General features: G+C 43.4%; 1 protein-coding gene across 1 annotated transcript in view; it reads right to left on the reverse strand.

Moving 5' to 3' along the window:
* LUZP2 (leucine zipper protein 2) overlaps positions 1-25498 on the reverse strand; it is a 276776-nt gene that overhangs the window by 135486 nt on the left and 115792 nt on the right. Inside the window, exon 4 of the mRNA XM_015413447.1 lies at positions 16767-16829. Within this exon, the coding sequence (XP_015268933.1) occupies positions 16767-16829 (63 nt within the window). The remainder of the gene's footprint in view (positions 1-16766; positions 16830-25498) is intronic.

A 25498-nucleotide genomic window follows, 5' to 3' on the forward strand; every position in this document is an offset into this window, starting at 1 on the left:
TTTTTTTTAGTGAAATATGACAACCAACATTACAGGTCAAGTATAACAGAGGAGGAACAATTGCTGTCAGAACCCTGCCTATCCTAACAAACAGGAAGTTGCTTAAATGTTATCATCCTCCCCAAACTACTTATTTATTCAAATATTTATATCCCACTTAATTATCCCACATAGTTTTCCCCACCTCCATTGTAACCTATGGGGACCCTTATAGTCAATAGGTCCCATAGGCTGTAATGGAGAATCGATCTGGGGGTATCTGGGGATCGGGGGGGGCTGTTTTTTTTTTTACAGTAGAGGCACCAGCAGCTATCCTCACAAGTTTCAAAAAGATTGGACCAGGGGATCTCCCTGACAAAATGGAGATAATGCTGGAAAGGAAGACTGAAGTCCCTCTCACTTTTGATGGGGTTCAGTTGACCCTTACTGACCCAGTCAAGAGCCTAGTTGTTAAACTGGACTCAGAGTTGCTGCTCAGTCAGCATGGTGCAGTGGTTAAGAGCAGTGGACTCTGATCTGAAGAATCAGGTTTGATTCCCCACTCCTCCATATGAAGCCTGCTGGGTGACCTTGGGCTAGTCACAGTTGTCTCAGAATTCTTGCAGCCCCACCTACCTTACAAGGTGACTGTTGTGGGGAGAGAAAGTGAAGGAGATCATAAGCTGCTTTGAGACTCCTGAAGGCAGAGAAAAGTGGGGTATAAAAACCAATGCTGCTGCTGCTGAAGAAGTAAATGAATGCAGCTGTTAAAATGTTTTCTTCCATTTTAATCTAGCCTGGAAGTTGCCTCCCTAGTTTGATTTGACTGATCTGTTCATGTGGATACATATCGCAGTAACATTGAGACTAGATTACTGTAATGTACTCTATACAGGTCTCCCTTCAAAATCAAATTGGAAACTCCAGTTAGTGCAGAATGCCACAGCTCAGTTATTATCAAAGTCTAGGCATGGGATTCATATTATACCCATTCTGTGTTTGTTAGTTACTGGGTGTATAACTTAAAAATCCCTTTATGGTCTTGTACCCTTATATCTATAAGACCATCCACCTCCCCTCCTATGACCCACCACAACAACTTTGCTCATCTGAAGAGGGCATTCTACGGGTAAAAAGGTAAAGATAAAGGTTCCCTTGCTCGAAAGCCAGTCGAATCCGACTCTAGGGTTGCGGTGCTCATCTCCGTTTCAAAGCCGAAGAGCCAGCGCTGTCCAAAGACGTTTCCGTGGTCATGTGGCCGGCATGACTAAACACCAAGGTGCACAGAACGCTGTTACCTTCCCACTGAAGTGGTACCTATTTATCTACTTGCAATTTCTTGCTTTCGAACTGCTAGGTTGGCAGGAGCTGAAACTAGAGATGGGAGCTCACTCCATCATGTGGCACCCAGGTCTCGAACTGCTGAACTACTGACCTTCCACAGCCTGCAGTTCAGCGTCTTAACCACTTGAGCCACCGCAGCCCCTTATTCTACAGGTACCACCCTGCAAATGGGCAAGATCAACAACTTCCCATATAAATGTATCCTCTGTAGTAGCCCCCACCTTATGGAATAGCCTGTCTGAGGAGGTTATAAAGGCTCCCATTCTTTTGGCTTTCCACAAACTATATAAAATAGAACTGTTCAGAAGGGTCTTTTGACTCCCAGCTCTATCTACTGATGGAAGGCCACCCAGACTCTGCCCCTGAACATCTGGATGGAGTGTTACAAGCTGTGGCTGGATGGTTACGAGCAGACTGAAACTGAATCCAACAAAGATGGAGGTTCGGCACCTGGGTCATGGGGGTCTGGGATTGGGTATGAGGCTACCAGCCTTTGCTGGCGCAGAGTAGTATCTATCAAAGTTGGTGCACGGGGACATATGGAGGGAGATGGTCCTTCAGGCTTTTACTGTATTTTAATAGTCAAGCTTTAAACAGAAAGTGATGCATGGACTTGTTGCATTAGCATGAGGATGAAGATGTATATTCAGATATGTATCCCAATGAAAGCCACACAGTGAAGTCTGCCATGATCCACATTTGACATGTCATCTGTTCCTGGACCAAGTCTTGTGTGGGTAGAAGCTTGCACATGCAATGTTCCTTATCCACATTGGATCAGGGCCTCAGAGGGCATATAATTATAGGCATATATGTATAAAAATATTTGAATGAGTATTTTTCATTTGCACTGAAGAATTGAGAATGAACAAAGCAAGCTATGAATAATGAATACACACAAAAATCCTCTGTGGAAAGAATCCCCACAGTATTTGAATCTATTGTTTACCTTAGGCTACACTAGCATCAAAACAGACTTTTCTGCAGCTCATTAAGCATGCAGTAGTGCTGCCAGAGTCATTAATTTGCTTATTATGGCAAACTCTAAACAACAGTATTTATAATAGACTAACTCACAGCTGGTAAATATCTTGTGCACATCTTTTGAAGTGATAAAAGGTTATTAGCCTCTTCACAATCTACCTGGAGTAAATCTATGCTGAAGATCAGCTATCTTTGTAGTATCTCTAACATCTGTCAAAGCCTTTAGTGGTACAAGCTGTAGATAAATTTACAGGTGAGCTATCATGTTTAGCGAGGTTTTTTGTTGTTGCTTTTCAGTTTTAATATCGGCTGTATAAACCATTTTATACAATTGAATTGTGCATCATTGTGCATGTCTACTGTCCTTAGGTAAATTTCATATTGCACAGTGGATACTTATGGTTCTAGTGCTTTATAGATAAATCTATACAAAACAGCACATGGCTGTGTAATAGCTGCTGCTATTACGACTACTACTTAGCACAACAACAATCATTAGGGTTGCCAGGTCCTAAACAATTCACTGTTCGCAAAGGAGGAAAAGTCTGATTTAAAAACAGACTTGTTGATAAAGGCAGTTTTTGGGGGAAAACCACGCTGCCATTTCTGAAGTCCTTAATGTACCCATCCAGAATTAAATAGGTTTTGGTAGTTATTCCCACAAAAAATATTCCAACAGCAGTTCAGCAATAAAACTGTAATATTATTCAGATGCCTGTTTCCAGGCTTATGTCTCTTGTTATTAAGATAACATATTGAATTTAGCTGCAAGTTTCTATATCTATTTCTCATTTTTAACAAAATCGCCTGAGTGAAATTTCTGTCACTGGGGGTGTTAGACTAAGGAAGGCCTAAAAATACTGAGACAGACCTAAAGCCATTTTTTAAATAAAAGCCATTTTCAAAAGAGAAACAGAGTGAAAGTTTCTACTGTTCTATATAGGTATTGCCTAGGGCCCATGATCAAGACAACTATGAAGTTTGAGGTCTAGAGCTCTTGCAAACAAACCACTCTGAGCTACATAAACAATAGGAATCACTGCCAAGCAGAAAGGGCCTGATTCAAGCGTGGCCCACATCGAAGTTAAATCCATCGAAGAAAGAGGTCCCGTACCTGGGTTGTGGGGATTTGGAGGTGGGCACCAGGCTTCCCACACTGGAAGGGACACCTCTGTTGCCGGCCCAGTCGGTGCGGAGCCTGGGAGGCCCAGGTTGCTGCAGTCGCCAGACCTGCATTTCTCCATCTTAGGCAGATCAGGCGACTGAAGCCCTATCTCTCCCCCAGGACTTAGCTACTTTGCTATGGTGATCCATGCAATGGTCACTTCCAGGCTTGATTACTGCAACTCACTGTACACAGGCTTACCCTTGTAGTTGATCCGGAAATTACAACTGGTACAAAATGCGGCGGCGCACCTGCTGATGTCGACACCTGTGCAGGCCCATGTTCAACATGTGCTCTGTCAGCTGCATTGGTTGCCGGTTGAGTACCAGATCTGCTTCAAGGTGTTGGTAATTACCTTCAAAGCCATATACAGGCTGGGACCAACATACCTAAGGGACTGCCTCTTCCCATATACACCTCGGAGAGTGTTACGCTCTGAGAGTCAACATCTCCTGGTGATCCATGGTCCAAAGGACGTCCGCCTAGCCTTGACCAGGGCCAGGGCTTTTTCTGCCCTGCCACCCACCTGGTGGAACATGCTCCCTATTGAGATCAGGGCCCTGTGGGATCTTATGCAATTCCACATTGCCTGCAAGATGAAACTGTTTCACCAGGCCTTTGGCTGAGGCAGCGGGCGTCCACATATGCCCCCCCCCCTGAGGTTGCGATCTCCCATCTACTGATAACCGGCCATACCAGTTACATCAATGGGTCGGATTCTCCCTACGGCAAGCAGTGGGGTGGCTGATGTAGTGGAACTAGCAAGCATGGTCCAGGGCCTTACTCAAGCCTTTGAACAGTTCACAGAGAAGATGGACTGGCTGGGCAGGACCCAGTGAGCCAAATGTGCTTGGAAGGCAGCTGCAACCACTCTTGAAGGCCTACCCTTGTCAGTTGGCTAGTCAGTATCTTCTCAATGGGTTCACAGGTGGGTTTCCCATACCTTTTACTGGACCTTGGAAGGCTGCTGATTCGGGTAACTTGAAATCTGCCAGGGAGCTACCAGGGGTAATAGCAGCAAAAATACAGAAGGAACTGGCCGCAGGCTGCATTGGAGGCCCATTTAACACTCCACCCATGGAGAACCTCAGGGTGTCCCCCCTGGGGTGGTGCCAAAGAAGGTGCCTGGCGAATATCACCTTATCCACCACCTTTCATACCCGAAGGGTTCTTCAATTAATGACTCCATCTCCCTCCAAGCTCTTCTTGGTTTGCTGTGCATCGTTTGACCAGGTGGTGGGGTTGGTCAGGGGTTGTGGGAGGAGGGCATTGATGGCTAGTGTGACATGCAGTCTGCATTTAGGCTGTTGTTGATGTGCCTTGATGATTTCTGCCTATTGGGTTTTAAATTTCAGGAGTTCTGGTACTTTGACTATGCGAAGCCCATGGGCTGTGTGGTTGCTTGCTCAGCATTTGAGACATTAAGTATCTTTTTGGAATGGGCCACCAGGTCACGGGCTGGCATCTCGTGCATAACCCACTATCTGGGCAATTTCCTGATCATGGGTCCTGCAGGTCGACTCGACTTACGCTAGACATTTGCAGGCATTTCAAACCTTAGCCGATGAGCTCGGAGTCCTGCTAGCAGTGGAATTCAGCTGGACTTGGTAGCGGGGCATCCAGGTTGCCCAAGGGCAAGCTCTTGGCCCTGCAGGCCCTCATATCTATGTTATGGGCAAGGCCTAAGTGCACATTACGAGAGATGCAGTCACTGGTAGGGCATCTGAACTTTGCTTGCAAGGTGGTAACACCAGACAGGGCCTTTTGCGCTTGTCTGGCCAGAGCAATGGCAGGAATCCAGCCCCCTCATCACCACATTAGGATTACTAATGGCATGAAAGAGGATCTGGGGGCCTGGCAACTGTTTCTGTCTGACTACAATGGGGTCACCATGTGGCAGCAGCCCATGGACCTGCAGGAGGCCATCAAAATCCAAGCAGACATGGCTGAGGGCACCATGTTTGGAGTTTACTATGACGGACAGTGGTGCACCCCACTGTGACCTGATAGCTGGGAAGGGTCGGACATACTTCGGGACCTCACATTTTTGGGACTTTTTCCCATAGTGGTGACAGTAGTGCTTTGGGGTAACCTTTTCCAGAACAGGAGGGTGCAATTCTGGTGCAACAACCGAGCAGTGGTACAGGTAGTAAACAAACAGACATCAAGGTCTGAGTGGGTGATATGCCTGGTTTGGAAGCTGGTCCTAGTTTGTTTGGATGCCAACATTATGTTTTCAGCATGGCATGTTCCGGGGATGGATAACAGTGTTGCGGATGCTTTGTCTCACTTGCAGGAGGAGCGGTTCTGCACCCTGGTGCTCAAAGCCAATCTTGCCTCTAGGACCTTGGGAAGGTACCATAATGCAAGAGATCTACAGCTCCATTGCACCAGCCGCTTTTCTCAACTATTCTAGGGCATTGGAAGCTTTTTTTGCCTTTTTGGCGTGGTCCGACCCCCCCCCCCCCAAATATTGCCAGTATCAAGCAATGAGGTGCTCTGCTATATAGCACATCTTTGGGACATGAGACTCTCTCACAACACCATATGGAGGCACATGGCGGCCATTTCCTTCTTCAGTAAGACCCAAGATCAAGACAACCATGAAGTTTGAAGTCTAGAGCTCTTGCAAACAAACCACTCTGAGCTACATGAACAATAGGAATCACTGCCAGAAGCCCCTAACAAGGGAAGTGGGGGGGGGTTGAGGCTGAGAATAAAGAGAACGATAGTTTTATAGACATACATCTCTAATACACCTCAAAGATTTCAACAAGCATCATGAGGAAATGGACAGAGAAATATAGGAGGAAAAGGAACCTCACTTAAGCTATCATAATAGCTTGACTGCAGCTTAATTTTCCAAACAGAAATCAGACAGGCTCTCTGGGAAGTGAGAACAGGTTAATGATTAGCAGGATTCATGATGCCAACTTACCTAAGCATCAGAAACTGGTTCAGAGAGAGAGAAATCTTTGCCAGCTGGGGAAACCCAGACAGGACAAGTGTTTTTTCAACACTGCTCTTTCCTACTAAGCCACCTTTGGGCCAACTTTGAATGTGCTCCACTACCTTTTTTGGACTGACAAGATCCATATGCTGCTTGCTGTGTTCTTATGCTGCTTTTCATGCTCCATGTTGCTTATGCTTTATGCTGGTTTAAACAAAATTAATGCTTCAATATAGGCAAGGATATTTATGTTAAACTGAGGTACATGCTCTCAATGTATTTTTCTGTGCTGGAATATGGTCTGGAAATTCTGAATGTGATTGAAAGGGACAATCCTTGTTAAAGCTTATGTACTAATAAAATCTCATAAAATTTATGAACCTGGTATCCAAGTTGTTTCTTTTTCTGTAGGTTATCATTCTTGGAGTAAGATTCAAAACATCCCTCTTGCAAACACAGGTTTAGCCTGGAAATAATGCAGGTTAACAGGGGGAAATATCTTCTTTCATACTCTACTGCCATAAATTCTTTAAATAGTGTAGAGAACTGATATAATAACCCCATTTCATTTTTCATGTATAGTTCAGAGACATCATGTTTTTCTCATGTGCGTATGTGTGCACAGTGGGAGAAGTTATTCCATTCCATTTTTCCCCCTTTACATTAATATTTTTACTTTCTTCTGTGGCAAGAACTCAGAAAATAGATTTCACATGCTGTCCTTGGGTGAGCTTTTGCCGCAGATGGCATGAGATTTGAGATGCTTTTTACCATTTAGTAGACATTCAGCACCATAAATATACATGACACTTTACAAAGTCACATAACTAAAAGAGACTCTGGACACTGACATTATACGTTTGGGCAGTGAGGTTAATCAAAGCAGAGCTGAGAAAAGCAAAGATGACAAAGAATGGATATAAGGAATACATTTGATAGTTCAGGAACCCATAGCCATCATACAGCCCGGAAAATCTACAACTAGTTCAAGAATCACTCCAAGAATGCCCTGACCTGAATAGCCCAGGCAAGCCCAATCTTGTCAGATGTCAGAAGTTTAGCAGGGCCAACTCTGACAAGTACTTGGAAAGGTGAACTCCAAGGAATACCAGAGGCAGGACACAGAGGCAGGCTAATCAAGCCACCTCTCTGAAAAACATCCAAGCCCCCAGTAGGGGACTCCTGAAGTCAACCAAGACTTCCAGGCAAGCGCACGCACACACGCACACATACACACACACACACACACACACACACAAGAATTACTCCATGAACCATAAGTGCTTTCTCCTTGTTGCTGTTGGCTTTGTACCCTGTAAAGAAGTATGATGAATGAGAATGGGATGTGATCTGGGAGTCAATTTGAGAACTGCTCAGTTCCATTTTGCCAAGCTGTCTGCAGGTCCCTTGGAAATTAACGGAATGTGCTAAGTGTGGTAGCAACCAGCAAAGTTTTGTGGGCTTTCCTAGACAAAGGCCAAACATGATAACAGAAAAAAATTCAACCATATAATAGGATAATTAGGGCTATTTTGGGGCAGGAACGCACAGGAATGGAGTTCTGGCTGGCTCCTGAGTTGGCCACGCCCACTACAGCCAAAATCTCTGCATGCGTGGCTACAGAGGAAAGGCCTGGAGAGCAAACCCCCCCCCCCCGGGGCAACTCCAAGACAGGCCGGCCAGGGGGGCTCTGGAAGGATCGGGGAGGCATTTAAATGCCGCCCTGTGCGTCCTCCAGCCTGTCCAAGGGCTGGCTTGCCCAGGCTCCCTGCATTCGCGCCCAGGCAAGCCAAGGGAAGGCAGTTTAAACTGCCTTCCCTTCCTTCCAAGGGCCGGCTTGCCCGGGCTCCCTGCAGCCACGGGGCGCCTGGGCAAACCAAGAAAAGGAATGGGGGCATGGCCTACTATGCTAATGAGCTGAACTGTCAGGGATGCGGGCTAGCATGCTAATGAGTTTCAGCTGTTGGGTGTGGCCTATTATGCTAATGAGTTCCTGCTGGGCTTTTTCTACAAAAAAACCCCCTGATGAATACCCCTAGCTGCAAAAGGCAGCCGAAGCTGTCACACACAGTTTTGATTCCCTGGATGTGGGACTAAACCTTCCCAGTGTTTCCCCCCCCCAGATTTGAATTTGGAGAAGGCATAAATACCCATGTTTGGGGTTATTCAGGTTCTGCAATACCATTTCTGAATTTGGGTTCATTTTTCTCTCTGGAACTCCAGAATTATTTGTGTCTAATTACTCCCTACGCAGGAGTTGAGGGGGTGAGTGTTTTTCAACTAAATGACACCCCTCAATTTTCCACTGGATTGGACTGAGGGGTTCAGTTCTATGGGCCCCTGAACAAGGTAATTCTGGCCATCCTATTTGTCTCCATTGTTTCCTGGAGGGAGGGGAAATCAAAGAAGCCAATAGCTAAACACATAAGAGCAGCCACTGGCTAAAAGCCTCCAAATAGAATAACATACCCAACGAACCAATTTCAAACCAGATAATCCAAGCCAAACCAACCTTGTTTTTTTTTTTAAAAAAAATACCTATACCCTCACCTACAGTTAACTGTTATTAAAACATAATCAGAAATGTTCTTCTGAACCCGCTGCAACAATTAAACCCTCTCCATCTCTGTGAGCTGACTGAACACACAGAGGTGTTGTGTTCAGGGTTACTATGTTGAAAAGAAAACACAGATGTTTTGTTTACTGCTAAAATTGGCTCTGGAGAAACACATGATGGAAGTTATCATACTTCAGTTAATTGCTATGGTGCAATTTAGCTGTATTGCTTTTACAAGCATAAGATATGTTTTCTGATATGATTAATTTTTGTCCATTGTGTGTTTTTATTTCACATTGAAAGTTTTACCCCATGATCCTATCCAATACTTGGCATGCTTTTCAAAATTGTTTGTGTACCTTATGTGTGAGTCACCTTATGTGTGAGTCAATATTAAGTTGCCCACCAATAGCTTTCCAACAAGGAAAATAAAAGAGACAGGTGTGCTGAATCAGTTTCTTAATAAAATAGCAGGTTCATTGCAGAAGGACCAGCAAGTGTGGTGAGGAACCCAAAATAGTAGCATGAAAGTAGTTGATACCTCTTCCATGAGGCATCTTTGTGTTTGTCCTCTTATTCCTTGGGGGCCACCATTTTTGGTGAAAACAACTATCTGAAAGCATCCTGAAAATGGGTACTTGTGTGACCCACAATACTTTGGTTGTACTTGCACAGGCTTGCATATGAGAGCATTCCATGATAACTTGCTACATGCTTCTTACATATAAAAGCCCATCAATGATAAAAGACATATAGGCTGTGGTCACACACACCAAATAATCCACTTTCAATCCATTTTCAATGCACTTTCTAATTGGATTTTGCCAGTTCACACAGTAAAATCCAGTTGGAAAGTGCATTGAAAGTGGATTGTTTAGTGTGTGTGACCGCAGCCATGGATATGTACATAGAACCAATCCATGGCTGCACAACCTGAGATCCACCAGGCCAACTGCAGTCCACTAAGCGGACTGGTGACTAGCAGTGGGCTTGATAAATGCATTGTCTTTGCTCTGTGAGATTGCAAAAAAAACAGGATAATTGTCAAGTACCTGGTTGGGCAGGTAGACTGCATTTGGATTGGTGGGTCACAAGCTGCAGACAGTTGAACTTCGGCACTCATCAAAATTAAAAGAAGACTGACAGTTGTAACATCTAGGAGGGTTTTTTATCCACATATGAAGAAAACAATTTGCTTTTTGGCATTCCTATCTCACAAAGGAGCGTTGCTGATTAACCTGAATTTTGTTTTATTCAGAGCAAACTATTGAAAGATTAATGGCACTTTTCTTCAAATCCATTTCATAGGATTTTCAATTTGAGATGATAACAGTACTTTACAGTACTTTGCAGTTTAATGGTGAAAGCATCTTTTTGTTACTGAGATTTATCACTTTCCTTCGTTGTGATAAGGGGAACTGCAGCCCTACTGACACAAGTATATTATGTGAATACTGGAAATCTGACTAATATATAGTATATTTACTTACTTTTTAAAAGGACTTAACAAACCAAAACTACAGAAAGTAGCACCAGTTTTCTTTGGAGACAGGTATGATTCACAGTTGTAGTATCAAGTAAATTACACTTTCAAGCTTAACATGCATAATTTGCTCCTCTTAAATGCTTAAAAAAACCCTTTTAGCAAGCAGAGTCATTTACCACAGCAATGTTTAGACTACTTAACTTTGCAGTCTATAGCTCTGACACCCCCTCCCTCCAATGGTGACACAAGGCAACCAAGTGTGGGCTCAACAAGTTTTTATTTAAATAATTATTTAAATTAATCCAATGGCTGATCTACATCACTATTTATTCAAGTAAGCTGAGAATTTTGAGGGCAGGCTGCATTAAACAACTGCCTGGTGTGCCTTTTGAGCAAGTCACCCTGGCTCCAAACTCAGCCCCTACATCTGCCAGCCCTGCTTATCAACACCAGCACAACCATTTGTGCTGAGAGGTGTCAAGCTTCATCCCTCTACCCATTTGCTGCAAGGTTCCTACCGGGTTCAAAAGATGCCACTCAACATCAAGAGCACTCCTTCACAGTGCACAGGGAGGGTGGGTAGGTCAGCCACAGCAAAGTCCTTGCAAATCAGAGGGTACACTTGAATAAGCAGGTTGCTGCTCTCTCCTGATTGGGTCTTTTTCAAATTGGCCTGGAAGGAGGTCTTTTTATCCAGTTGCATAGTGTCATGGGGAGTGGTGGTATTCTCTAATTAGCCCTGCCTAGTTAGACCATAACTAGTTTCGTCAGGAATAGTCTGAGTTCCGACAGCACAGGCAGAACTAATTCACAAGTATCCTGAGTCATCTAAGGTTGGGGGGCTGTTCCCTAGCTCATCATTGGCTCAAGTTGCCTGGTGGGATGGGGAGGGAACATACTTACTGGTTGAGCAGTATCAACAAGCCCTTAGCTGCTGGAGCAGCACATATCGAGAAGCAGATGAGGCTTAACACCTCTTAGTATTGTTTTACATGCAAGTGAGGTAAATGAATCCCCTGGTAATTCTGGTTAAGTTTGGTGCCAGAATGGATTTACCCAAACACTGGTAACCACAATAGGCCACCTCTTAACAGCAGCTCATACTAATTTAGGGGTGGTTAATTGGTGTAGATCAGCTATTTGCCTGAAAGGGCTGTTATCAAACTAAAACATTTAGTACATCTTACTGCCAAATGGGATGATCATGCTGGCATTCCTTTTCCCCTGTACTATGCATTCAGCTTGTCTGTGTTACTTTATTTAAATCCTACTTTTTACCCCAATGGGGGCCCAAAGCAGTTTACAACCTTCCCATCTCCTACATTTTATGCTCATGACAATGCTGTAGGATAGGTTAGGCTCAGTGGGGATTTGCACCTAGGCCTGCCCGATCCTAGTCTAAGGCCGAGTTCAGACTGGCAATTTGAAGCGCTAGGGAGTTGTGGCAAAGAAGACCTGGAACAGACCGGGAATGGTTTGTTCACGGTATTCCCATTCACACTGCAGTGAATGAAGCGGGAGGATTCTGTGGAGGAAGTGCAAGGGAGCCTTCACACTGTTGGCCCACCCCTGGTGGGCTTTTAGCAGCTGTTTCTGTGCTCCGCTGCATGCACCTATGCGCATGGGTGCTTGCCGCGGAAACAGCCAGTGTCTATTATCAACGACTGTGGGTTGTTCCCGCCTTAGCTGCGCTTGCGTTCACACGTCAGGGAACCAGAATCAACCCACTCTACACACGGTTTGGTACCACTTTCACCTGGTACTTTTTAAACTCGGGAGGGAAGCGGCACAAGATGGCTTGAGTACAGCTGAGGGACACCTGACAGATGTGCCTGTGTGAGCCCGCCCCTTGGATCCGCTACTGAAACGCTCCTGAAATGTCTGGCTGCCGGGCCAAACTGTCAGTCTGAACTCGGCCTAACACTCTAACCACTGCATCACCCTGGATTGCACTGTTAATCTATCAGTGTAATTCAAAATGCATTTTGGTATTTTTAATCCATTTTTGGATTAAAACCCATTTTAATCCACCTTTATTCCACCTTTCTCCCCTTGAAGAGAAAAGTGGAACAAAATTTGTAATAAATCAAATGAAAGAAATAATTCTCCATGCAGTTATAGAAGAAATGTGGAACACTGTAATATGCACATTATGGCCTCTAGCTGGATTGAGGTGCAAAAGAACTACAATGTACTCTAATAGAAACATTTTCAGCTGCAAGATTGTTTAAAAGTTCTTTGTTTTATCTGCAATTTCCAAAACATTAACTGGTAATTCATTTTTCAGATCACCATAATTTAACATGCTAGTATTACAGGGGGAAACAACTATTATCTGTGTTTAGAATTTTCAATGAAACATTAAGCACATATACCTGAAAGTATTTAATTACAGCAGTGGATTGTTCTCGTTTTATACAAATTACAGTTCATACTTATTGCAACAAAGGATCCTGAAACAAAGCATAATTTGTATTTGAAAAGATAATTATTACAATTACTGAATGTTCTTTTTAGTGGTCTCCCTTTTTCTGTTTACATCTTGTATTCTCCCCCCTTTATTTTTGGCTTCAATAAAATTAATTGATTCAAAATCCATTTAAATATGCACATTGTTCTGTTATAAACTATGTCTAGTCTATGGAAAGGTCAGTTGACATAATATTACCATTTTGCCCCTAACTCAGAAAAAGGGGGCAAAGAATATTTGGGAACAGAATATTTGAAATGCATAAGGATCTCTAGCAAGAAGTCAGCAATATTAAAAGACATGCTTGATTGTACTGGAGCCGAAGTAGCATATGAAGCAGAGTCAAAATTAACCCAGAAACACTGATGTGCAAGGCAATGTTGTACTAGTGAAATAATAAAGGTGAGGGAAAAGAGTTTTGGCAAAGCAAAAAAGCTATGTTCAGATGCCACTTTAACAGCACAATTGTAAGAAAGGGGGCTGAATGTGCCCAGGGAGCCAACACTGTGATCTATCATCATAGCTCTAAGATGCACTATCAAAATCAATGGTGCAACCCATAGGTGCCCATACAATTTAGGGAAGGAATCCAGCTGCCCTGCTCCTGTCTTGCCCATAAGTGTGAGTGGGGAAAACTCAAGCCAGGTCCACCTGGCACCATGCCCTATGTCATGCAATGAGAAATATGCCCAGGGAAAAAGAGTTCCAGTAACAAATTTAACTCAGGTAACAAAGGATGTAGAAATTCAGGCATTTCGGTTTACTGGAGTTTGTTTTCCTTCCACCAACCAGGAACAGAAAGTTGGTTTAAAATGAAGGACAAAATAACTCTCGTTAACCCATGTTTCTGCATTTGTATGCCACACATAACTGGAATTAGGTTCTAACTGGGATTTTTCATGGGAGAATGAGGGGGGAGGGGGGAAGAAGAAGAAGAGGAGGAGGAGGAAGAGGAGCAGGAGGAGCTGGGTTTATACTCCACCCTTAACTCAGAGTCTCAGAGTGGCTTACAATCTTCTTTCCTTCCTCTCACCACAACAGACAACCTGTGAGGTAGGTGGGGCTGAGAGAGCTCTTTCAAGGACTGCTCTTGAGAAAACAGCTCTGAAAGATCTGTGACTGACCCAAGGTCACCAAGCTGTCTGCTTATGGAGGAGTGGGGAATGAAACCCGGTTCTCCAGATGAGAATCCACCACTCTTAACCATTATACCAAACTGGAGAAGTGACACAAAACACAGCAGCTTAAGGTTTCATATAAATGCAGCCTTGATGTGGGAGTATTAAAAAGCCACCCCTGCTGTGGAAGCAGCAGTGAGTGGGATGAAAATGGATGGTAAGGAGTCCATATAACCCACCACCATAGCACTTGCTGCTGTCCCTAACCCTGTCCCTCTGCCATGTTGGTGCAAAAGTGCCAACGCAATGAGGTTCTTGCTCCCCCTGCAAGGCTTAGCATAGCAACCCGCTAGATTTGTAGGAAAATCTCAAATGTTAAAAAGGTGTTTACCAAAAAAAAAAAAAAGCCCTAAAAAGAAAAGGATGCACAATACCTGGCAGGTTGGCTTGTTGTATAGGAATGACCTATACAACGAAAGGAGGAGATTGTGGGGAGGAGGGGAGGCTTACTGCTGGGAGCAAGCAATGGAAGATAGAAGGAAATGACATGGGTAAGGAAAGCAGTGGGACACAAGGATCAGGCTGCAGTGGAGAGGGGAAAGGAGGAGCTCTGCCACACAAGTGAGTGGGTAAGCCAGGCAAGCAGTCGCAGAGGCTATGCAAGTGAGCAAGTCAAGCGGCAGTGGTAGAGGGTGAGGAAGGTGGAAGCTAGGGATGTCAGCCTCCAGCTGGAATTTGGGGATCCCCTGGAATTACAATTCAGCTCCAGACTACCGGGATCAGTTCCCCTGGCTCCACCTTAAAATCTCCAGGAACTTTTTAACCTGGATCTGGCAGTAGCCACCATCCCCTGGCAGTAGCCAGGGGGGACTCTGCAGTTCTAGGGGAAGCAGGAAGCGAGGTGACGAATGACTAACTATCAGGGGGTGGAAAACAGAGCCAGCCTTTTAACAGGGCAGCTCTGCCCCCTTTTGTGAATTACCCGGCACCGCAGTCTCTCCTGTTTCTCCTCACGAGGAGGCAAACGCGGCCCGGAAGACGCATGCCGGGGGCTGCCCCTTGCGAGCCGGAATAGCCTTCCATCAGACGTCATGAGCTCGGATGCCATATTGAAATTTTGGATGGTTTGTAAGGCCATACATTTTAAGGGAGTCTTTTATTAACTACAGAGTGGTAATTTATATTGGAAGTCCATTCGTGTTTTGTTGTTGTTATTGTTTTAAACTGTGTGATGATGGTATTATTTGTTTGATGGTTGATTTTATTGTAAGATGCCTCAGTGGATAGGAGGAAATTAGATATAAATAATCTCATAATTTTTAAAGGCCTGTCTTTCTAACATAAACTGGGTAATTTGGTATGGGAAGAAACAGGTGATAGACATGGCCACAGTCAGACTGGCAGTTTGAAGCATGGCAAAGAAGACCCGGAACAGACCCTGAATGGCTTCTTCTGGGTATTCCCATTCACACCGCAGCGAATGAAGTGGGAGGATACCGTGGAGGAAGCGCAAGGGAGTGTTCACACTGTCACCCACCCCGGCGGGCTGTTAGCGTGTTTTCTGTACTCGGCTGCATGTGCCTATGTGCATGGCCGCAGCAGCAAATAGGGCAGGATCGACTCCACACTTCCACTAGTGCCAATGTCTGACCTTCTCCAGGAGGGTCCTCGCATGGCCACCATGTTGCCAGTTTGTCTCCCAGGCGACTGCCTGGGTGGAGCTTTTACTCAGCGCACTGGAGCGTCCTGGTCATGTGCACATGCGCATATGCGCCTGCCGTGGAACCAGCTGGCACCTATTATCAACTGCAGATTGTTCCCGCCTTAGCAGTGCTTGCGTTCACACTCAGGGAACTGGAATCAACCCGTGCTTCACACAATTTGCTACCACTTCCACCAGGTATCTTTTAAACTCGGGAGGGAAGCGGCACAAGATGGCTTGAGTATGGCTGGGGGATGCCTGAAAGATGTCCCTGTGTGAACCCGCCCCTTTCATCCGCTAATGAAACACTCCTGAAATGTTTGGCTGCCGGGCCAAACTGCCAGTCTGAACGTGGCCTATATGTGGAGACACCAAGGCCAGGATATGCAGATTTAGAGAGGGACAGAAACCCTCAAGCATATACTGGAGTACATACACAAGTAAGCAAGAAAAGAGTTAACAAGTCCAATATTTATAAGTAAACATGCATAAGACTAGGGTCTGCATCTTAATATACTTTTTGGAAAATGTTGGTTGCCAGAATTAAATGGTTAGAATGTACTGGCATGCTGCTCCCAAACCTGAAGAAAATTAGGGCTGAAAGATGAGTAGAAAATAATGGATGAATATACTGGGTAAAATGGTGAGACCACTGGAGGTCATGGGATGTTCACTGCATGCATAAGAATGTTGAATATAAAGGTCCAAAAAGTAGCTGTTATCACACGTACTTGGTGTTTTGAGGTCACAGAATTTTTGAAGAGTTAGAATTAACTGCCTTAGGCTGGGGAGCCATTGTCTTGCAAGAACATTTCACTGAAAAAAACTTAAATCAAGGAGATTTTGGACATGTATTACAGATAACTTAAGTTTTTCAATTCATTTTGAATATGTGTGTTGTCAGTGTTTGTTTCAACCTACAGTGTTAAAGAAATAAAAGTCAGATTATGTTAATGTTATACTGTCTGTAAGCAAATATATTCTTTTGTTGACTCAAGTGACAAAACTCACCTTAAAAATCAAATCCTTTTTCCCATAGCGAAGTTCCTTCAGTTGGGCTTGGATCTTTTTTGACTGCAAGCAGAGGATAATACATTAATCTTTTAAGCAATATATATTTAAAAATCTGCAGAGGAAAAGATATTAAGTTTAGGCAATAGGAAAAATATCCCGAGGTTTCTGAAATTTATCTAGTAATGAAATGAGTAATATTTGCCACAGCTGCACTAGAATTTCCCACAGTAAACATATCAAGTGTGAAGGTCAGACCCTCATGCCTACATAATCAGGGACACAAAAGCACAACAGTCACATAAAGCATGAGACAGCTCTCAGAATAGATGGTGTGTATATACCCACTTTGTGTATTTACTCTAAGGAAAAATATAGAAACCTTGAAAACCTTTGGGACATAGTAAAAGTTCAGAGCACTTGACATACTGTGGGTTTCTTACCACACTGTTCATAAATTGTTATTCTAAACTGATGGGATTGCTCTTGCAGTAGTTTGTACTTTATGTTTTCCTGTCACTTTGATCATCAAGTTAATGGATAACATTGGCTATATTCAACACCTTGCATTAAACATCAGTGAACAAAAAAAAGTCTATCAAAGTTTTCACTCATCGGCAGGATTCAGAAAGGGATATGGTGATGCTTATTGTTTAACTATGTGAAGGCTGCTCTGAACCTTGTCCAAATGAAATGGCTTGCTCCAGTTATGTTGCCCTTGCGCACACAATGGCTGCGTTCAGATTGGAAGTGTGGAGTCAATCTTGCCCTATTTGCTGATGTGCCCATGCACATAGGTGCACACAGCCGAGTACAGAAACCACGCTAACAGCCCGCCAGAGGCAGCCGACAGTGCGAACACTCCCTTGCGCTTCCTCCACAGTATCCTCCCACTTTATTCACTGCAGTGTGAATGGGAATACCGGGAACAAGCCGTTCCAGGTCTATTCCATTTTTTCTTTGCCACGACTCCCTAGCGCTTCAAATTGCCAGTCTGAACTCAGCCAATGAAAATGATCAGCCAAACCTGCTGGGTAAAGTTGCAACTGTCAGAACTAGAGACAGAGGAAGTCTCATGGAAGGAAGCCCCATCAAGTGCTGAGGTGGTGCTGAGAAGGTTCTACAGGGAAGGAGAAGTGTTCTGGTATTTTCATTTGCAAATCCTGCCAAATTGTTTAGGGAAAAGTGAGTGGAGGGGGTTGGACATATAACTGTGGAAGAACCCTAGCAATACTTCCCAAAATTCTGTATCAATAACTGAGCATTTTTCCAAATGCTTAGTAACTGTTATGTGGGCAACATGAAATTATCTTGTAGCCACACAAATCATTGGACTTCCAAGTCTAGCAGTCCTAGCTCTGACTACCAATGACTCTTCAAAGCCCCAGGCAGGCAAAAGTCTTTCCTTACTTTCTTATGTGGAATTGTTTAAGCTGGAAACATTAGGGACTAAAAAACCTGAGGTCCTGTTCACAGGACGCATCTAATCATCCAGTGATGGTGGAGGAAAGTGTCATCAAGTCACAGCTGACTCATGGTGACCCTGTAGGATTTTCAAGTCAAGAGACATTTGTCATTGCCTGCCTCTGCACAGTGGTCTAGGGTTGCCAAATGGGCCCGGGGGGCGGGGAATCCCCCGCTTTGGAGGGCCGATTTCCGATGCAACAGAATCGGCCCCGGGGGGAACCCCGCCTCCCAAAGCTGCGTCACCAGAGGTGACACACGATGTAGGGCACATTGGGGGCGTGGCCCAGATCGTTGGGGGGGAAACCATATTGTTCCCCCCCGATGATCTTGGCCACGCCCCCAACGTGCTACGTTGTGCGTCACTTCCGGTGATGTTCCGGTGGCGTGCGCGCGCTTCGCGCGCATCCCCAGCCAGCTCCCAGTGCGAGAGGACGCTCCCCCACCGGTACGTAATTTATATTTGGCAACCCTACAGTGGTCCCTGGACTTTCTTGGTGGTCTTCATCCAAGTACTAACTAGGGCTGGACCTGCTTAACTTCTGAGAGCTGATGAGATCGAGTTAGCCTGGGCCATCCAGGTCAGGGCAATCATTCATTGAGTCCCCTGAATTGACTGTTTATACATAGTAACATTGTTTCATAACTACATTGTGAATTGACTCTTATGCCCCACCTAAAAGTATGGTTTTCGTTCCTGTGAAAATTTCATTCCACTATTCCTGTTTTACAGTTTGTCTAGTGGAGTAAAGCCAGAATGGTGTCATAATTCTGAGACTTTCCATTACAAAGTAAGCAGAAAGCTTCTTGACCTTGAACTAATATTTAGGATACTCAATCAGTTCTCCAGGAAGGCTGAATTCAAGCTTCAAAGAGGAAATTTCCATTGACCGCTGCATGGCCACAGACCATTTACTGCTGACTTAAAAAGAGCCCATTAAGCCAAGATTGATGTTTGTTAATAAGGACAACTTTTTCTCGTCCATTCAGCTATGTGCAACACCACACTGACCAGCTTAAACTTGATTTTTTAAACAACAACAACAAAAGAAATGCTAGGAACAATATTAGAAATGGCTTGGATCCATTGGAGCATTTCAATTCATAGAGCATGACTTTCTCACCTTCTCCATCCTGCTGCAGCACAATACTGTTGCATTACTATTATGAGGACCCAAGATTGGGTGTAGCAGGAGTCCAACTGCACAAAACAAAACCTCATAACTCAATGTGCTGGGGTTCAGACTTGAGACCACACAAATGTAAATTTTATGCTTTACTGATGACACAAAACAGATTCAGGCCTAGAGTCTTCGGTTGCTATACAAAAGGGCCAAATCGTTTGGCAAGTCCATATGCTGGATATTTGGACTCATGATCTCAGCTAAGTAGTATAACTGCGCCAATGGTACATAAGCTGTTCCAAATAGTGGTCTGCAAAGTGTGTGTGTGTATGTATTACTGTGATTCCCTAAGTACACAGTAGAGCAATCTCCTGTTATGTGCTTCAATGAAGGATCTATTGCCTCTTCTGTTATCTCAGGTAAACACATAGCCAAGTAGGTTTATTTTTATCACATCTTCTTTTACAAAATATATTTCCCTGGGTAGATGCTCAGTGAGTAATTCTTGAAAACTGTCACCTCGTACCTCCACAATAAAGAGAAGATCTATAGGCAGCAAATACTCAGGGGCACAGATTTAATACCAAGCACTGGAAAGTCAAATGCCCTGGTTTTCAATTTAAATTTAAACTCTAGTGTTAGATTGTTCACTGTTATGCTGCAAATATTAGAATGTATTAAAACAGCATACAGAACAATGAGGGAAGAAACAACATAAAGTAATAGTGAAAGTAAATATATAATGTATCTAGAGAAAATAAATGATGGAGAGAGAGAGAATGAAACCATTGATATGCAGGTTAGGGAGAAAGAGAAAGACAGAACAGCAAGAGAAAGACAGGACAGAGTGCATGCAAGATCTCCACAGCACTTTAGAAAGGATTCATAATTGAGATTTTAAAAAGCAAAGATACAATGATGATAAATCATGGCTGCAGGCAAATGTATTGGATGTAGTAGGGAGATTTCCAAATAACAGGGCAAAGTTCCACTCAAATTGAGGAAATCTATTATGATGTGGCCTTTAAGAACTGGAAATATTAAATCTTTTAGCCCAGCTTGGTGGAAAAAAGCCAGGCTACATTAGCCAGCAGCAGGGATATGGTATATTCTGATTAAATCACAGCTGAAAAAAAACTTTTTATTGATTTGAAAATTACTAGATTAACATTTTTTAAAAAATGTTTCTTGTACAGAAACAAAAATCCAATATGTTATACTGGGGTCAATAGTACTTCACACTCTAAACCTTCCATGGTGACCCCAGCTGAATTCAAAGAGCAGAGAATTTAGAACCTGTCATTCAGCTATATGTCGGCTTTAACAACATGTGTGATAACACATTGGAAGACCAATTCAGTTTGCAATAATTGAAATTTAATTCAACTTGCTAACAGTATATAGCTATTATAGTGGCTAAGGAACCTGGTTGCAATGACTCTGTAGGCAAATAGGCTCTTTTGTTTTTTGTAAGTTAGAAAAAACCAAACAAACGTCACTGAACTTTTACACTACTAAAGGGCTAACAGATGCATAATATAAAGCTAAATAAAATGTGTACACTGGTAACAAAAGTTTTCTACCTGGGGTAAAACTGTTTCTAATATACTTCCAGTATTTTTTCTATACATATAAAAATGGAATATCATGATAAATACACAATCTTACAATGCATTTGGAGTCATACTGACCCCCAAAGACTCCGCATATATTGCTTTACTCTTCCATGATACTCTTAATTTTGTTCTGAAGTAGTACCAACTTACTGGGAAAAAAGTACTATAATTTTTATAAACCTCTGTGTTACCATGCAACATCACAGGCAGAACAAAGTTAGAATTTACAAGGACATTTTATAATTTACAATGTTTTATTTAATGTGGTGATACAACAGACCTCAGAGTTCAAGGAACCAATACAATGAGCCTCTTTATACCTTTTCAATGTATTGCACACATACAGTGTAAAATATACTTTGAGGTTTCCCTGGGTTCATAATATTCTAAGATATTGACTATAGTTCTTATATTGTTTTTTATTTGTCTTTTTGGGAGAAAGCCTGATTGATCACTATGAATAATTTCTGCCATAATCCTTTTAAACCTGTTGGCTAAGATTGTTGCAAAAATCTTATAATCTACGTTCAAAAGTGAAATGGGTCTATAGTTTCTAATTTCATCTCCATCTGAATCTGGTTTCCGTATTAAGGTTATTAGGGCTTCGTTCCACAAATTTGATGCTTTTCCTGTTATCATGATATTATTGATCAAATCTTTAAACATAAATAATATTTCCTCTTCTATGGTTTTATAAACTTCAGCTGTTATTGCGTCTGGACCTGGTGATTTCTTTATTTTTTTTTTGCTTTCTAATTGCCTCCACTAGTTCGCACATTGTAACTTCTTCATTCAGATTCACATTTTTGAAAGTGATATTTTTAATTTCCAAAAGTGAATGGTTAAGGCTTGTTGGCATCTCTTGAAAGTTCTGATTTTAGCAGGATTTGAACATGAAATCTCAATCCAGTATCTAATACTAATATTGCATTTAACTACCAAATACTGTCTGACAAAAATATCATTATGTGTCAGTGACTGAAGACTTTACAATTATTAAATACCATGAATGCCATTTCACACTAGCAGTTTTCAAACTTTCAGGGAATAATGGATCCAGGGCTAGTATCAGCACAGCCTGAGGTAGGGCAGATGCCAGGGCCCAGCTCCAGGGCCTGTGGTGGGGCCCAGTTTCACTGACTCTTTGCCCTCATGCCTGCCAGACCATCTGCCTATGTGTCCTTCCCTCTGTCTTCTCCTTGGTGCTTACACACATGGTCCTTACCACATGGGACTGCCCAGCCTCATGCCCAGGGCCCACCAAATTCTGGAACCAGTCCTGGCTGGATCACTTGGAAGCTCCTCGAGAGTCTCAATTGCAAGTTCACTAATGGCCCTAAGTTCACTATGCCAAAGAAAGCTTTTCCAATGCAAAGCCACAGCACTGTGTATTAAGCCCATTCTCAGATGAGTCCCACAATTGTGTCAGCTGTGTGCAACCTAAAACATGCTCCAGAATTCACAAATCTGCAAGGGTTCTGTAGAACGTGGACAAGATGTCCATGGTAGGTGAGTTTATGTGAAATGCATTCTTTAAAAGCTGAAAGTTTGAACTTCCCTGATTTAATGCCAAATTCTAAATTCCATTAGGCATCAACTATCAAATACTATCCAATATTGACTGACAGATTATTAAATATTTCATTAAAATGTCAATGGGAGCCAAGTACAGACATCAAATATTCTGCGAACAGGCAGCTCACACTGAGAGAGTCAGCTAATACCTGGCATCAATTGTACCAGAGAATTTTAAGGAAATTCGTTCTAGCATTGGCACACTATTTGATAACAGAAAAAAATGCAGGGTTTATGCCTTCAATTTAAATCTTGAGTTTAAAATTTTGCAGTTTTGTGGAGTCCAATTCTATTGATGTCACCATAAGTTGGCTGTGACTTGAGAGCACTTTATACACACACAAGTCTCTGTACTATAAATAGGGAACGACAGCAGCATTTTGGTAGCTTGAGAATATTAGGAAGCAGAGGAAGAAAAAATAGGAGGTGAGCATCTTTGATGCATCTTTGCTACAGGGCTCTACAAAATGACTGAAAGGTAGTGTTGCCTTTCACCACTGATGGAGTAGAGCATGTGGAGCAGGATCTATCATGTTAGGTCAGAAGGGCTGACTTTTCTTTAGCCTCACAAAGAGGAATTGTGGCACTTAATGTGACAATGCCACCTTTCTAGTTTTATGCTGGGACAGAATCAGTAGCCGAGCCATCAACCTCTAGACAGTGCAGGGTAAGTTTGTTGCCTCAGTAGGACAAGTAGAATTTTAAACTGTTTTCCCTAAGGCTGAGGGGTGGTAATGGCTGTTGGTTGTTGTGTGCTGCAGGAAAATATGAATTTAATTTATTTAATGCAGTCAATTCTAGCCTTGATTATCACAGTAAATTAGCTCACATATGGCAGAGAATGCAGGTCAGATGAGAGGATGGCAAAGGAAACACTGGTAAGGCAATCTGAGGTACCCAGAAATGTCATCAAAGGGAAGGAAGATTTACCTAGGCCATTATTTCATGGCTTACTTGAATGAAGGGGATCTGGAATGGAAATGCATTTGGGCATTTGGACTCTTTGACAGGGGGTGGGTACATGATCCTGTCAAGACTAAAGATACAAACCTGTTTGGCACATGAATTTACCTTTTTTGATACTCATAATCAGATGTGATCCAATAATGGCTAGGTTAAGATTGCATCAAGAACTTGAATAGCTGTCAAACAAGTCTGCAGCCTCCTCTTTGTCAGAAGGCAACTCATAGCTACATAACAGTTTTGCAAAAGGGAGCTCTTCCCTCCCCTCCAAGCTGGAAGGGGACAGAAGCAATGCTTTTCATCCCAGAATTGCAAAAAAGAGAGGAGAATACAGTCCTACCAGGCGGCAACCCTTGTGGTTGCTTTGGAATGGAGGGCCTCCATCCTTTGCCTCCATGGAAAGAGCAAGAGACTGGTCAGGCACTTCCCGCCCATATGGGTATTTTCAGGGGGCAGAGGCTTGGTTTAATTTGCTGTACCTGCACCTCTACTGGACAGTCTTCACATTTCGATCGGCCTACCCTCCCTTCTTTCTACAGTGTGGGCTTTTGCTGGTCACCAACTTTGGGGCTGGGTAGGAATTTTTCACCCCCTCTCAGATTGGCCTGGAGATGGGGTGTTTTTGCCTACCTCACACTGTATGCTGTGGTTGGGTAACTGGTTGAGTGATGATGCCTTTAATTAGGTTTCCCTTTGCGGGAATCTGGCTGATTTGGTTAGGGTGGTAAGCACCAGCAGGCAGACCCACCCTTGATTGGGGGGTGGACACATTTGGCAGGAACCATCCATTTGCAGGAGCCTTGGAAGGGAATGCAAATGGCCTGCAATGCCTCTTGGATTCCGCCTCCTCTGAAGTTCTGTGGTTTGAGGAGGCTGGCTTCCTTTCAAAGGGTTATTCACATGTCCTGCTGCCTGGCAACAGCCATGTTATCATTGACTTGTGCCAGGGACTGAGTGGCTCACCCTTTTCTGCCCAGGAAAGGGACTGGGGCATATCCCTTTTGCCTTAGCCTATATTTTTAGTTGGCCCCTGACGAGTTACAGTTCATTCTGCAGAACTGGTTTGAGTTTTTAAATATGCAAAACAGGGGATATTAAAAAAAAAGAAACATTCCATTTTACATGAAATTTTATTAAGGGACTTGACTAGATGTGATGGCATCCCTATGTCTATTATGAGGATGCTGGCATGCCACCACCATTTTAAGGCTTGGATTTTCTGATTTTAAAAATGCTGTGACAGTCGATCTGACAACACCCTGGCTGGGTGGAGGCCTAGATGGGCTTTCTCGAGCTGGGTAGGCTTGAAAATGGTGTGGGAGGGGAGACAGGAACCCTGGTGGCAGCAGAGGTGAGGAGTGGTGCTTGCCAGGCAACCGAAACAGCCTTGATGAAGACGGAGCAGCCAGGACAGATACAGGGAGTCTCCATCGCTTGGTGATCAGTACCTCAACTTTTTCTTCCGCTGGGGCTCCTCTCTCACCCCCCACACCATTTTCAAATATCTTGGATCTCCTTCCAGCTAGGGCTGCCATCAGATAGGCTGTCAGACATGGGGTGATAAGTGGCTGCATCCACTGAACCAATTAAGAGTATTTTTACATCAACTGAGGCTGTCACATTTGCTTCAATGCTGAACGCTCCTGCTCATCCACAAGTTTATCACTTGTATTGAGGAAATTCCCCAGATATCGTGAATGTGTCCCCCTCCCGATTTTATTTTTGCTGCTATTTCGACTCATTAAGCTATTGATTGTATTTTAAATTTTAAATTTTAATTAATTTAAAAAAAATGTATTTGTAGAGACTTGGTCCCAGAAGATCTCTGTATTATATTTTGTTTTGCCTTTTGTACAGAGGTAGGGTTGTCAAGTGTACTTACCTTTGGCAGCGGGGGAGTCTTGCCGGGCTCTGGGAGCTCCTCCAGGACGCGTGCCCGCGCTTTGCACATGCGCGCCACCAGCACGTCACAGGAAGTGACGTGCTACGT

This window comes from Gekko japonicus, unplaced genomic scaffold (genome assembly GCF_001447785.1).
Source record: "Gekko japonicus isolate JY-2015 unplaced genomic scaffold, Gekko_japonicus_V1.1 scaffold1062, whole genome shotgun sequence".
Classification (NCBI taxonomy): Eukaryota; Metazoa; Chordata; class Lepidosauria; order Squamata; family Gekkonidae; genus Gekko; species Gekko japonicus.